This window comes from Marmota flaviventris, chromosome 8, assembly GCF_047511675.1.
Source record: "Marmota flaviventris isolate mMarFla1 chromosome 8, mMarFla1.hap1, whole genome shotgun sequence".
In the NCBI taxonomy this organism is placed as follows: Eukaryota; Metazoa; Chordata; class Mammalia; order Rodentia; family Sciuridae; genus Marmota; species Marmota flaviventris.
The window spans coordinates 107,593,144-107,608,976 of NC_092505.1; the positions used below are offsets into that span (position 1 = coordinate 107,593,144).

General features: G+C 46.8%; 1 protein-coding gene across 2 annotated transcripts in view; it reads left to right on the plus strand.

Moving 5' to 3' along the window:
• The window catches only part of Med12l (mediator complex subunit 12L), a 263,138-nt gene that overhangs the window by 15,639 nt on the left and 231,666 nt on the right, over positions 1-15,833 (plus strand). For both annotated transcript variants that reach the window (XM_027934055.2, XM_027934056.2), the window contains 2 exons: positions 6,327-6,431; positions 12,350-12,541. In XM_027934055.2, the coding sequence (XP_027789856.2) occupies positions 6,327-6,431; positions 12,350-12,541 (297 nt within the window). The remainder of the gene's footprint in view (positions 1-6,326; positions 6,432-12,349; positions 12,542-15,833) is intronic.

Genomic DNA, 15,833 nt, shown 5'->3' on the forward strand with positions numbered 1-15,833 from the left:
GGATAGGACATATCTTCCCATCCTTTTACTGTCAATCTGTGTCTGTCTTTCTCTCTCTATTTTTTGGTATCAGGGATTGAACCCAGAGCTGCTTTACCACTGAGCCATATCCCCAGCCCTTTTTATGTTTTCTTTAGAGTCAGGGACTTGCTGAGTTGCTTAGTGCCTTGCTAAGTTGCTAAGGCTGGCTTTGAACTTGCAGTCCTCTTGCCTCAACTTCCTGAGTCACTGGGATTGCAGATGTGTGCCACGATGTCTGGCTAGTTTATCTATTTAAGTACACTTAAAGTTCAGCATGTAGTTGGATTTTGTCTTTTTAAAAAATGTATCTGACAATTTCTTTCTTTTTTTTTTTTGACAGTACTGGGGATTAAATCCAGGGCATGTTCTGGGAAAGCGCTGCCCCCGTGGAGGTACATCCCCAGATTTTTTTATTTTTTATTTTGGGACAAGATCTTACTGAGTTGCCCAGGCTGGATTTGAACTTGTGATCTCCTGTCTCAGCTTCCCAAGTAGCTGTGATGACAGGAATTGCCGCCTTGCTTTTTAGTTGGAATCATAGTCCGTGACATTTAAGCAGCATTTAATGTGATGATTGATGTGGTTGGGATTGGTACCATTTTACTATTTATTTTTGGGGTTTCCTTTTCTGCTTTCTTTGGATTATTGTACTCTATAATTTTAATTTGCTTATTGAGAGTTTAGTTATACTACTACTTGTTTTTGGTGGCTGCTCCGGGAATCACAGTAGCATCCCAAATTCTTCAGTCTCCTTAGAACTAATTTTGCCTCTCTCTATTCTAACTGCTGGAGCCTTCCATGACGTGGACTCTCCTGTGTTAGTTGCTCTGCAATCAGAGCCCACTCAGAGCTCTTTCCTGGGGACACCTGTCTGACTGCCTGGACAGGCATTGGTGGTCTTTGCCCTCCGAGTGAGCGGCTCTTCTCCTGGGTACTGCATCATACTTCAATTCTGCTTGCTGTGGGGTCTCCAGCACCTGGTACAGTGTTGTATTTAATTACCTGATGTTTGAAGGGAGGCCTGAGCTGTGGTTTGAAAACCACAGACGATGTCATGGTTATGCTCCAGGGGTGGAAATGGCACAAGGTGAGACTCAGGGGCTGAAAAGACAGTGTGCGTGGAATGGCGTGTAATAGTCAGTAGACTAAGTGAAAGTTAAAATGTAAAAATAGAAAACGGCTATAATCACAGTAGCCACCATTTATAGGGCACTTAATAATGGGCCAGGCACTGTGCTGAACTGCACGTTTATCTTATGTAACCCCAGCCCTGTGAGTTATTCTCGTCTCCTTTTCAACAAAGCCAGGCAGGTGCAGAGAGGTTGGTTCCTGTGGCCCCAGTCCTGGGTGAGGGCTGCATTCAAACCCAGCTCCATGTGACTCTGATGCTTAGAAGCAAGACCAGCATGCAGAGTTTGATTGCTGGAGGCTTCGGATGCTGGTCCCAGTGCTTCTGTTCTGATTTGGGGCCAGAATTAGTTGGAAAACAGTTGAGAGCTATTACTTAGGGTCTGGAGAGTCGTGCTGCTTTAGCTCCTGGGGGAGTGTGGGAAGCCGCCTGAGGCTTTTGGGTAGGGAAGTGCAGAAAGGGAAATAGTATCTCAGGACCCGGTCGGAGGTAGGCTGCATAGAGGGCAGGATGAATGGGGAGCAGTGACCAGGCCCTGCTGTGACAGTGGCCACATTTAGAGAGCCACTGTCGCATTTTAGAAGGAGGAATAAATGTTAGACATGTCTTGAGAGATGCAGGGCTGGGTTGGTTAGTGACAAGAGGAGGGGATGAAAGAGTGTTCTCTTATCTCCTGGGTCGCTCGTGTCTGTTACCTAAGGACCACTAGGTGTGTTGGTGAGGGTGATTGATGTCTTACCCCGTCTTCCAACCTGGGGTCTAAGATAGAATAGAGGGCAGGGGACAGGGGAGGGAGAAGGAAGGAGGGGGAAGTACTGAAGGCCTGGAATGGAACAAATCGGATTCCATGCCTCTTTGATCATGTCAAAATGACCCCATTGTTATGTATGACTAAATGTACCAATAAAAACATCAAAAAAAATGTCCATCAGGCTAACTTGGTTCTCTCAGATTAGGAATGACCAATTAAAACATGCATATCCACAAAATAAAAATAACAAATAAATAGGGTTCTATAGTCTTTGGGGTTGAGAGAATGCTGTTTTGGAGGAGGGATGGACAAAGTTAGGAAAAGTAATTATAAAACTGTTTATAAGAAATTTGTGTTTGTTCTGGGTAAGATGGGCATTAACCCCGCCTGCCTGGCCAGCACATTAGAGGGATATTTCTTCACTTCTGTGTCATTGTGTGGCTGATGGACAGTTCTGTCTAAGTCATTGAATATTCATTAGTTAGCTTGTTAGACTACTAGGTGACTGAGAAAATCGGGAGTTTTCGCCCATGTTCTGTGGTTGGGTAGGGGGGGTGTGGGTGAGCCGTTTATGACCTGCTTTTCAGATGGTCATCAGAAGTCCTGCCACACTGAACTGTTTTTGTTTCTTGAGCATGAAAGAGCCTCAGCAGCTTCCAAACTGGCATCCAAACGTTTTCACTTTCCTAATGAAATGTATTATTGAAATTAAAAGATTGCTTTGAAAGTGATCCAAAAAATAAGCTCATTCTCTGAAGTTCAAGGCTAACGCAGGAGATTTCTGAATGCTTGTGGGGTTCACCCACAGCCCTGCTCTTCCTATCAGTATGGGACGTGGAGACGTGGAGTGACCACTGGCATTCCACATTAACTTAGGCTCTTTTTTAGGCTTTTGCTTCTATTTCTGCCTGAGTGACTGTCTCCTAGAATTGCTTTAAGGCTTGGATTTCAGTTGCATCAATGGCAAGGCAGGCCAGTTGTGGGGGGGACTCTTCCCTTCTCCCTGTTCAGGTTGCCTTGGGCCCAAGTCAATTGTGCACCTTTCCAAGGCCCTGGGTAGCTCACTGTTGGGTGGTGTTACCCTGGGCCACAGGGGCCGTTGGAGTCCCTGTTTTAAGCGTCTTGTTTCTTTGCTGAGAAAATATTTGGTCTTACACACACATACAACTTTTTTCTTTCTTGCCCTAGATGCTGTTAATGAAAAATTCACTTAAGACTGTCTCTGAATACATGGTTGCCTCTTACCCAAAAGTTAGTAGAATAGTTTTTTCTTCTCTTCTCCATGTTGTACAATGAGGGACACGTCAGCCTTTATTGAGGAGTCCTTTTTCTGGAAGAGGTTCAGCTCTGCTGGTCTGGTGCCCTGAGTGCAGACCCAGCCCTGGATCCTCACTGACGCTGTGAGCACCAGGTCCCTGGGGTCTTGGCTGTCTCACCTTTTCAGATGACCAAAGGAGCAGCTGTGGTTCTAAGAACTGTCCACGAGGTACAATGGAACAAGGTCAAGACTGTAAGGAAAGGCATTATAGGAATTTTGGTGGTTGTTACTCTTTTATTTTGAAAAATCTTTGAAGAAGTTCAAGGCTGGTGCAAGAGGAAGCTATTTGTGTCCCTTACAGATTCTGGCTTGGGGGTTTTAGAAGCATGCTGTTCTGAAATCTGGACTCTGTCTCTTCTATTTTTGCCTAATTAGACTTGGCAAAGGCCTGCAGAGTAGTGTCATAAAAGTTTGTTGTTGCTTGAATTCATGTAACACAGGTTGCCTTTTGTTCTGAGTCTCTTAAAGCTACCTAATGACATCAAGTATCTATGCCTTAGCCAGTTTCTCAAACCGGAATCCACAGATGCCTTCAGGTTGGAGACAGTGCTTTTCCTTTAAAAGGGGTCTGTTGGTGCATTCTTGGAGTTTGAGAAACATTTGTTTAAACAACAATAGTAAACTCTGGAATTTGAATCTTAACTCATTGTTTGGATTTTTGCCATCAGTGTTCAGTCTTGGCAGAAATTTTAGGGAATAGGCCATCAGGGGGCACATTTTGATCGTGACGTTCTTGGCTTTTAACTCCTTAGTTTCTGCGGAAACCTGACCTCAAGGGCTTAGCAAATACAGTGATCGGTTAACTGAGCTAGGGTCTATTTAGAATTCAGATATGAAACGGCACCAAGGGGATGGAACTCGTCCTGAAAGCCCCGCGCCTTGCCTCTTGACGAAGCCCAGACGTGGTTCCAGTAAAGACAGAGGCTGATTCTCAGCTGCCCTTTCTTGCAGTGCCTGTTAGAAGGTGGAAGACACAGGCACCTTTAGTTTTCTCCTGAGGTCATGATCCTTTTTGTATGTACACTTGCTCTCTCCGACTCCGAGACCACGGAAATGTCCTTAGCGAGTTTGGTTATTCAAGTTGGCTGGAATCTTTTTGACTTAAAAATGTGCATCATGTAGTTTTGTCCTCAATTTTCACATCACCACCTGAGGATTCAGGACACAGGTGGGCTGTTCATCTTCTGGGTGGATCATGACTTCTGTGACCTTTCTGCCTGGCGGAGACTGGATTGCCCTGGAGCTGCATGTCTCATAAAGGGTCTTTTGAGAGCCCACCCATGTGCGGAGCACACCAGTCAAGGCAGGCTGCGGGGGGTGCCTCCAGAGGCCTCAGCTCCTAGCCAAAGCCACCCTCTGAGGCTGTTCAGATACATCAGCCTCGTGACCTGTTGCATCCCTCAGCTTCCCATCTAACCACAGCAGCGGTTTGACCAGTGGCTCTTCTAATTCCACTCTGGCCCAGTAGTTAGGTGGAGTGAGCTACGTTCTGGGTTCTATGCGCCTGTTGCCCCGACTGTTGCTGCACCATTGCTTTATTTTGGGGCGGGGGGAATGTGGGCGATACCGAGGATTGAACTCAGTGGCACCCGACCACTGAGCCACGTCGTCTCCAGCCCTACTTAGAGACAAGGTGTCACTGAGTTGCTTAGAGCCTTGCTAAGTTGCTGAGGCTGGCTTTGAACTTGGGATCTTCCTGCCTCGGCCTCCCTAGCCGCTGGGATTACAGGTGTGTGCCACTGTGGTACGACCACATTTCTTGGCTCCGGAGAAGGGAACAGAAGGTTGCTCTGTGTCTTCCAGTTTCTCACTTGTTCTCTCTGGTCCATGTCTTGGAGACTGCCGTGGTTCCCTAACTCAGGTAACCTGGGCGGGCAAGGAGGGCCTATTTATTTTTTATTTTTTTAATTGTTTTTTTAGTTGCAGATGGACACACTACCTTAATTTTATTTATTTATTTTTATGTGTGCTGAGGACCAAACCCAGTACCTCATATGTGTGAGGCAAGCGCTCTGCCACTGAGCCCCAGCCCAGTCCAAGCTTAGGCTATTTTTGATGTGATGTGATCTTGGAGCTTTTCCTGTGGCCACCCAGTAGGAGATCTTTTTGAGGAGCGTAGGAGTTGTGGCTCTGTATTTTTAGACCACATTTTCACGTGGCATTTGTTCCTTGGTGGCATGGTGGCAGGAAATTTGTCTTGCTAGTCTGGGTTTTAGAAAGAGTGCATCAGGACTGCCTCTGCCTGGTTTCTGCACCTTTTTGAGCCTCGCTTTGTGCATCTGTGAAATGGGCATGAGGACGCATGCCTGCGGTCTCCCTCAGAGTCGGCGAGGAGCAAGTGAGCCAAATGTTTTAAAGAACTTTGCTGAGCTCTGAGCCTCCCTCTGACTGTGGTTGTGATGTGGGTAGGTTCTAGTCATACAGCATGGGCCCGGGAACCTTCATGGGGTCGTGGGTAAGCTGGGTGAGCCAGGCTTCACACAGAAGGGGGGCTGGCGAGGGAGTGAGTCAAGCTGCAGGTTCTCTAGTGCCATTGCAGGTCAAAAAGGATTTTGTGCGCTACCACTGGCGCACACCTGGGATGCCAGCAGCTCAGGAGGCTGACACAGGAGGATTGCAAGGAGGAGACCAGTCTCAGTAATGGTGAGGTGCTTAGCAACTCAGTGAGACCCTGTCTCTAAATAAAATACAAAATAGGGCTAGGGATGTGGCTCAGTGGTCGAGTGCCTCTGAGTTCAATCCCTGGTATGCAAAGCAACAACAACAACAAATGATTTTGTTTTGGTGTGTGTGGGAGGGGGGGTTGTTCATTTTTTTTTTTCTTTACAATTTAGAAGTTAAAAAATTTCAGACTTGCGGAAAAGTTAGGAGACTGAGATGAGGATCACCAGTGTGTCTAGCCTGGCGTTGACAGGCATTGGCAAGTGCCAGAGTGGCTTTCGCTCTCCACCCCTGTGCCCTGGCTTTTGCATGTCAGCAACTGCACTCTGGTGGCTGTCCCACATCCTTCCCACCCTTCCTTCTCACAGAGGGCAGCAAACCCGCGGTGCGACTGGGTTAGGTCCAGCTCTCCTTCCTCCTGCTTAACTTGCGCCTTCTTTCTGTAGGATGAACTGACTGCTGTGAATGTAAAGCAAGGCTTCAGCAACCAGCCAGCCTTCACTGGGGATGAGCACGGCTCGGCCAGGAACATTGTGATCAACCCGTCAAAGGTACTGCGGGCCCCTCCCCTGGGACCACTGGCAAAGCGGGTTTGTGATGGGGCTTTTGATTTGCCAAGTTGGTGCTGCTCAAGCCAGTCCAGGTTTAGCATGCCCTCCTGCAGGCTGCGCTGCCCTGGGTCAGACAGGGTCAGCACTGATGTGGGGGGTCGCCATGCTGAGTCTGGTAGTTCCCTGTCCATCTTCCCAGGTCTCCTTAAGGCCTTCCTGATGTCATCATAGACAGACGGCCTGAGAGGCCATATCTTGCAGTCCAGGCTGTACTTGAGATCTGTTTGGTTTTCCCATGGCAGAATTCGGGTTGGACCTTTTTGGAAAGGAGGCAGCATTGTGTCTTGTCAGGAGGCAGGTGCGGCCAGTTAGCCCTGGTACAGGTCACACAAAGTCTGATCACTTGGCGAAGGGCACGCCTGTCACCCTCCTACCTCATAAAGTGGCAGTTTCTCCTCTTAGTGACCTACAGATCTCTACCTGTGGTGCCTTCCCTTCCCTCCCTACCTCCTCCTCCCTTCCTCCACCCTCCCATCCTCCTCTTCCTTTCCTCCCTCCCTCCTCCTCCTCTTCCCCTTCCTCTTCCCTCTCTCCCTCCTCCCTCCCTCCCTCCTTCCCTTCCTCCTCCCTCCCTCCTCCTCCCTTCTTCCTCCCTCCCTTCCTCCTCCTCCTCCTCCTCTTCCCCTTTCTCTTCCCTCCCTCCCTCCCTCCCTCCCTCCCTCCTCCTCCTCCTCCTCCTCCTCCTCCCTTTCCTTCTCTCACCCTCCCTTCCTCCTCCTCCTCCTCCTCCTCCTCCCTTTCCTTCTCTCACCCTCCCTACCTTCTCCCTCCCTCCTCCTCCCTCCTTCTCCTCTTCCTCCCTCCCTACCTCCTCCTTCCCTTCCTCCTCCTCCCTCCTTCCCTTCCTCCTCCTCCCACCTTCCCTTCCTCCTTTCCTTCCTCCCTCCTTCCCTTCCTCCTCCTCCCACCTTCCCTTCCTCCTTTCCTTCCTCCCTCCTTCCCTTCCTCCTCTCCTTCCCTTCCTCCTCCTCCCTCCTTCCATTCCTCCTCCCTCCCCTCCTCCTCCCTCCCTTCTTCTTTCTTCCCTCCTATCCTTCCTCTCCCCCCACCCTCCACCCCGCCTTCCTTCCTCCCTCCTTGCATGGATTGAGCCCCGTGCTGCCCCAGAACCCCCAGCCCCTACCCCGTGGTACTCAGAGGCCCTATGAATATCCCATTCTCACCGTCAGGTAGAATTCCACCTGGTGATTTCAGCATCCCTGATGATTCTAGTTGAGGGATTTCTTTTGCTGAGGGTTACTAAATGCTGGTTTCTGATCGTTCCTCAGCGGTATTGGTTGCATTCTTTGGTGAAGAAGAGCTTCCTTTACCTCCCACTGTTTTAGGATCACTTGGATTCTTTTTGTGTCACCCATGGATTCCTTTTTAAAAATTTTTTATTATTATTTTTTAAAATTAATTGCGCTGGGATTTATTACTTCATTTCTTTTGAACGCTTAGATGGTCCCACGTGTGGCCAGTCAGGGCCCCTTTACTCTGGCCCTTGGCTAACGGTCCCGTCACCTCCTTCTCCCTGGGACAACAGCGGGTTCCAGGCTCGCCTTGTTCTCTCCCGTCCCAGCCCTGGGTGCCTCGAGGCAGCCCTGCTGGAGGGGCCTTCCTCCTGGCCGCTTTCACTTTCGGTGGCAGAGAGGAAAGCAGAGATCTGTCTGTCTGTCTGTCTTGTCTGCCTACTACTGTTGCCATTTCTGGCTCAATGCCACGGGGTGTTTCCCTCTTTTCCTGTTCCATCTTTGTGTGTTCTCCCCAGCTGAGAACCTGGCTCTCTGCAATATCAAAATATTTGTTTGCTCTTTGTATACATAAGATTTCAGCATAAACTATTCCAATGCCACTCTAGCAACAAAGTTACTATATAAAATCTACGATTTTTTAAAATAATAATTTTGTCCTTAGACTAACTTTCATCAAAAATATGTAGTCAGGCTGGGCATGGTGACATCTGCCTGTAATCCCAGCAGCTTGGGAGACTGAGCAGGAGGATTGCAAGTTTGAGGGCAGCCTTAGCAACTTAGCCACACCCTATCTCAAAATAAAAAAATAAAAAAGGCTGGGGATGTAGCACAGTGGTTAAGCACCTTGAGGTTCAAGCTCCCAGCACCCTTTAAAAAACACACACACACACGTACACATACACAATCACACAGATACAATACCGATATAATCAGAATGTTGTTTTCAAAAGTTTCTTGAATTGGGCTGGTGCTGTGGCTCAGCAGTAGAGCACTCGCCTAGCACGTGTTGTGAGACCCTGGGTTTGATCCTCAGCACTACATAAAAATAAATAAGTAAAATAAAGGTATTGTGTCCAACTACAACTAAAAAATAAATTAAAAAAAAGTTTCTTGAATGTCTTTCTGTGATGTTATCAATTAGGTGTACAAATAGAATTGTTTGTTTTTGTTTTCTTTAGGAATCAATTTTTTAGAAAAAGTCCATTTTGAGTTATTATTGTTTGGGTATTAAAATACCTTCACTGTTATAAAATTAAAGGCATAATACAAAAAATTTAAAAATGTATACAGGTAAATTTCTATAGTTCCTTTTCTAGAGATATGCATGCAAATAGTTTGTCTATTATTCTGGATTTCTTTTTATTGCATCCACCTGTATCTGTATATACATAAATAATTGACAGTTTGCTGTCAACTGAAATATCATTTCAGAGATGTGAAAGAGAATCGATGCATCTTCTGCATACTATACTGACCAAGCACGTTGATTTTGAGTTTTCTTTTTCCAGTCTTTATCCACGTGATGTACAATTAGCTGTATGCGATTTATGTTGTGTTTTGGCTTGGAGTCAGATGTGTGTAACACTTGCATTCACTGTTTTTAGGTGTCTGGTTGTGCAGCCTCACCCCTGTCTGTCTCCTGAATGTTTTCTTGTTCCTCAGCTAATCCACTTTTTGAAAGCGAGTTCTGTCTTTTAGCTTTCTCTTTTGTGGTGCTGGGTATCAAAGCCTTGGCCTTGCACATGCTAGCCAGGTGCTCTGACCGCAGCCCTAACTGATCTACTTTTATAATATGAAGTGTTATTTTGTAGGCTCTCTGCCTTTTGACTAAAGTATTCACAACAATAACTTGTGGGTGGATGGCATTCCTAATTTGTGAGCTATAATTAATTGACTGACACCTGTATACACAGTGGGTCAGCCTGTGTCTATAAAGAGGCTGTAGTCACACTTGAGAGGTGGCTTTTGTTCTTTAGGGTCAGTTCTCAGAAGCACATCTCTTGAGTTCGAGGGAGCATTCTCTGCTTCTGTGATGACACACATGAGCTGGGGGCAGATACAGAGAAGCTCATCTCCTTGCAGAAGGCTGGGGTCCAGCTGGGGTCCAGTTGAGGTGCAGGTCTGCTTCTCCTGTGGCCTCCTCCGGCCACCTCCAGCCGCCCTCGTGTGGTCTCTGTCACCTCATTCATGTTCATCAGGGCTTCATCCTGTGGCCTTATTAAACTTAGTTATCCCTTGTGCCCCCATCTTAAATCAAGTGACCTTGGGGACTGGGGCTCCTGTGTGTGAATTTTGGAGGACACTGTTTAGTTCATGACAGAAAGTACCCATGCTTTCTGTCTCCTGATGTGAGCTGCTGAGTTGTGCTCAGTATTGAGTTTTATGTCAACTCAAATAACTGAACACACAAACGTAACATCCGTGACAACTTCTGCTAGCATTCTTCTTGATGGTTGTTTAAGGACTCAGGACTTCTGAGAAGAATTTGATTTCATAAATATGAAATATGTGAATGGTAGCATAGCTTCTAAATTTTTCCCCATATTCTTATCAAATGAATTATTTTCCACCTAGGTTTGGGTGGGTGGAAGCAAGTGTTAAATTTAACTTTTACTTTATTCAAAAGACTATAAATTGGCAAAAATCCTTGAGAGGGCAAATTGGCAGAACTTCACAATGCTGAATCCTGGAACCCTGGAAATTTATCTTAAATCTGTACCTGCACATGTTTGAAGTAACAGGCACACAAGGCCATCCACATTAACACGAGTCATAATAGCACAGTTTTGGAGCAGGTCCATCAACCGTAGCTTGATTACTTGAATGGTGATACACAACAATGTACTTTGTGGGTTTATCTATTAAAAAAAGTGAAGAAGCTCTGTGTATACAGACCCGGAAGGCTTGTACTGTGTGCGCATAATGAGCCAGACGCATAAGAAAGAGACAGAAATAGTGTCTGCTCATGTGTAGTCACTTAAGAAAGCCTTGGAACCACACATAAGCTTATCAAGTTGATCACTTAGAGGTAAGCATTGGGATTTGAGAACCGAAGCTCTTTTTAATATGTTTTCAGATTTCTGAATAATGTCAATATGTTGCTGTTACAGTGAAATTAAATGCTGTCATCATGCTTTGATCATTTTGGAACCTAATGTGCATTTTCTTCTTTTTTGCTTACTTTGCAATTTTGACTTTGTTTGTAGTATGAATTTCTCTACTAAATTTTTAGCAGGAATTAACCAGGCATTCACCATGTTCCATTGCTCTGTCAAGTACATAGACAAGGGTTTAATTGAAACAATGGATTGCTTAGACTACTTTTTAAAATTTTTAAACCTTTTTTGGGATTAAAATGCACATTGTTTGGAGCCCTTGGTGCAAAGACTAAATATCAATTGGGAGATTTAATATTAAGCTGCTATTGGTGGCTTGTTTACAAACAACTGGTTCTGCTACAGTTTTGCACTTAAGGTATTCAATGGAAGTTCTGCAAACATTGGCTTACAACAGGACAACTGCAGGGAAGTTGTTTTAAGAAAAGCTCAGGCTTATTTTTCTACTCATTCTAGTTTTTACCACCAACTCACCAAAACAGACTTTTTATACTACATTAGTCACAAGACTGAAGAAGGCCAGTTCACATTCAGAACATGTCGTGCCAGCGCTTCCTGCTGGTAGGTGAACTTGGCTAGTGGCTGATGGCTGATTCCTCAGTGATAGACTGCTTATTGCCTCATGAGTGTTTCTGAGGTGATGCTTGTTGTGCGTCACCACGGTGGAGATTTTATCTTCCTTGTAGTTGCACTGTTTGCTAACTTTATTGGGGACATTTATTAGGAATTATTAACTGTATCATATTTCAGAATTCTCGGGGGGTGAAATATGATGCTTGTAAAGGATTCCTGGAAATTCTAGTAAGCTCTCTGTAATTCACCCAGTTGTCACACACGACTCCATTCCCTTCCTCTCTTCTCTTCCTTCCTGTCCCTTTTTCCACCTTAGTGTGTGGACAATAGGAAAGTGATCAGGTAGCTTGCAGAAGCTCCATATGCCACGTCCTGAGCAGGTGGCACTAGCATCCCCTGAGGACTAATGCTGGTGGAATTGACAGGCCTATCAGAAATGTTGAATACCTAATTAAATTTTTTGCAAATTTGCATTTAAGTAAATTAAGTTTATTTCAGGTTTTTTTTTTTTAAATCATCAAGTATAAGCAGAATTTCCTTTTACAAAATATGTGATGTATCATGAAACCAGCAAAGGAATTATCACCAATCAATGCCAGGCTCGCTCCCTTCCCCTCGCAGGGAGACCCCGCCTGCCCCAAGGCATTGGAGTGGAGAACGCTGTCGTTTTGTCCTACCAGAGGTCTTCGAAGGCTCCTCTTTTTGCTGTGGACTACTTGTTAATTGTGGAACAGAGATGCTGGGTGGGTTTGTGCATTGCGTTAGCTTATGGCAATCACAACTCTTTGACTTTAAGGGTGTAAATCAACATTTTATTTTCTGAAGGACTATATGAAGATTTTTGATTAAAACAGTAAAGGTAAAAATGTGTAGAATGTACAGCCTTGCTTTATTGTCTTTACACCTCCTGTTTTCTTTTATCTTCTTTCCACAGATCGGAGCTTATTTCAGCAGCATATTAGCTGAGAAACTAAAGCTTAACACTTTCCAGGATACCGGAAAGAAGAAACCCCAAGTTAATGCTAAAGATAATTATTGGCTGGTTACTGCTCGATCTCAGAGTGCAATTCATAGTTGGTTCTCTGACCTAGCAGGAAATAAACCACTTGCTATTTTGGCAAAAAAGGTATTAAGTATTTCTTAACCTCGTTATGATTAATTATGGTCTTGTGAAGATGAAGCTTTCTGAGATGATGCCTAGTACATATTTTTTCCCCAACTCCTCACAGCTGATGCCTGGGCCGAAGGTGTGTGGCCCAGGGATGTGCTGCCCACAGGTGGAGCCCAGGACACCTGTAACCCACACCCTCCACACAGCGAGCAGTTTATGTGGACTTGAGGTTGACAAGATTTCTAAACCAAGAATAGGCATGATGCTTCTCCTTTTTTTCTATTGTATTTTTAGTTTCCTTGGGTCAAAATGTTCAGGATTTGATAGAAAGATCCTTGCTTTGAGGTTATTGCCTCATTGTTAAAAATACCTATGCAAATGCTTCAAGCCAAGTGTCTGTCCTACCCAGTGTGAGAGAGATTATGATTGTATGTGTGCTTGTTTGTTGAAAAAGTTTTTGAACAAAACGGGCAGGTTTATTTATAGCTTCAGAGTTTTTTTTTTTTTTTGGCAGGGGGAGGGGAGGCTTTTTAAAATCTTTTGCCTTTGATCATTTTCAAGTGGGAAATCGATTCACGGATTCCGTAATCTTGTAGTTCAAATAATACAGAAACGTCCTTTGCAGTTTAGAAAAGAAGTTGGAGATCTCCCTTGTAGTCTTGATCTGACTCCCTGGACAGCTTTGGAACAAGGCCATTGGTTGTTTCTCCCCTACCTGAAGCCCTCTGGTTATTGGCCACCGTCTTCTGTTTGTAGGATCATGTGTTCATGTCCACCTGGCACAGGACCAGGGTGTGGAGAGCTCCTTTGTGCACTTGTGAGTTTTCTGAAAAGCAACTCTTGGAAGATAGTGCCGCTGTCTCAGCTGGCTGAGCCACTCAGTAGTTCTCCTCCGAGGCCTGTGGATTGCTAGTGGGAAGCCGCAGAAGGGGTTCCTCTGGGAGCCGATGGAGGGTGAGAGCAGCTCACCTTCTCGGTGTTGCTAGCTGGCCTCCTTAGGTTTTCCATTGCCGTGAGCTTGTGAGTGCAGGTTTCGGATGCTTCCCCAAAGCGAATACTGATGTGGAGCTGCTGCCCTTGCTTTTGGGGTGCAGGACACGCTCGCTGGTCCTTCAGGAGGGAGACAGCTCTGGTGCAGTGTGTTAGTCACTGTTCTTCTCTCTTCATTAGGAGCTGCCTCTGGCCAAGTCAGGTGTCCCTCAGGTAAGCCCTGACGCTCATTCTTCGCAAACGTGCCTGTTTTCTTTATAAAACCATCCAGCGTACCTTGAAGCACATTTGTTTCCCAGCCTTTCGGGAGTCCTTCCCCTTTCCAGCATGTCCTTTTCCCAAGGTGGCTGAAGGATCCATTCTCTGTGTGTTCCTCCTAGTGGAACCTCCAGGACCTCCTTCACGTTTGGTATTTATTTACCTTTGCAATGGCTTCAGGCCCCAAACCTTGATTTACCTGCCCAGATCCTGGGCACCTTATCCAGGTTCAGGCTCCTGTAGGGGTGGTCACAACTCTGCGCCAGTCTTTTATCACTCTGAAAGCTCCACAGTACTTGCAGTGTCCAGCCACAGAGAAGCCGTGAAGGGCTTTTCCTTTAATCACAGTGGGCATTTGATTCAGGAATGGAGCTTCCAGCAGCCGGGACCTTCTTCCAGGGCCAGAACAGCTCCCTGGTCTCTGATTCTCCCCTGTTCATGTCAAGGGACCCCATGCCTGGGGTCTGTGGGTCCCCTTTGCCTCCATCCCACTTAGCCACTGGGAGATGCTGGTGTGGGTGAGCATCCAGGTTTGAGGAGGCCGGAGGACAGTACTGTGAGACCGAAGGAGCTCTCACCAGATGTCTGGATTTCTTGTCCATCTTGATGCAGCTCCAGCTCGATTTAAGGACCACACTGTGGTTCAGGGGTTTCCAGACTCAGCTAGCAAGCTAAATTCTGGGGGTTTCTCTATGGAAAACACGGAATCCATCACTGTAGGGAAGTCACAGCCTAAACACGTTTCCCTCCAGAGTTGGCCTGGCCGTGGCTTCTTCATTAATTAAACAGCTTCCTTCGTGCATGCTCTTCTGAATGCTGACGCCCAGATCCAAGGGCAGCGGTTCTTAGGCTTCTGCCGGCCCTGGCAGTGATCTGGAGTCTGCCTTGTGTGCTCATGTGCGATCCACGGCTCAGTTTTGTTTGCAGTGTCATCGAAACATTTCAGGTGTTTAAGAGTTTTATTTTTTCCTTCCTAACAGTTGGGGTTCAGTAGGAATCCTGTAGGCATTGAGGAGGATGGTGCTGGTGGAGGGCTTTCTCTGTATTTGTCTGTTGCAGGCCCTGGTCTTGCGACTTTTGGCATCCGAGTGCTGTATCCTTACCAGCACAGCTAGGTGCCCGGGCTGCTGGCACCGCCTGTGTGCTCTGGTGAAAAGCAGGCATTCGGGACTGGGACTGTGCTTTTCTTGTCCCTGACTTACATGGTGGCCACTAAACCAAAGCCTTGTGCTCCATGACAGAAGTGCCATGTAAGCTGAGGAAGTGTCTCATTGCGGTGCCTTGCTGTGGTCTGCAGGGAGGAGGGCTTGCAGCTTTGGCCCACGAGCCTTCCGTGTTCCTGTGCATGTTGTGTGTGCATCTGCGTGCCTGTCATGGGTTGTGTTCTGAAGTCAGTGCCAGGGCAGCATCTCTCTGTTATCACAAGTCTCTGCAGTGGCCCATGAAATCCAGGGCTGGATGCCCCGGGCCCGTCGCGCAGCCTGGATGGCTCTCCCTCCAGAACCAGAACAGCCGGGTTGTCTTTAGTGAGACCCGGTGACATGGTCATTGTGTTTCAGGGCCATGTACGAAAAATACTCATCTTTTGTTCTAGACTCACACTTCCTGGGAACTGTGTGAAGGGTCAGGTTTATAGCATAGGATGCAGAAAACCCTCTGCCTGCTGTGTGTTTGGCAGACCAGGAGCAGCAGGTTGTGCTGTGGGCTGGTCCAAGCCTTGCTTTTCAGCATAAATTCAAGTGAGAGTTTGGGGCAAAGAGATCAGGGCTCTTGGTATCTGTGGTTGTGGTGTCCAGGATCCCCTGAGTTCAGGGGCAAGTGCACTGCCCGAGAACACCTTGGCTGGCATGGGGAAATCTTTGGAAGGGAAAGGCATCAGAGGGAATAGGTTTGGGGCTTTTAGAAATTGGCAGGGAGGAGTCTGAGGGAGGGGCTCAACCCAGCAGGCGGGGCCCAGGGAGGGAGATGAGGTGGCCTGGCCATGCCCGCTGGGGCTGTGCACCCTTGGGCCTCGCTGATCCTGGCCTGCAGCATGATGGCTGGCTGACGCACTCTGTCC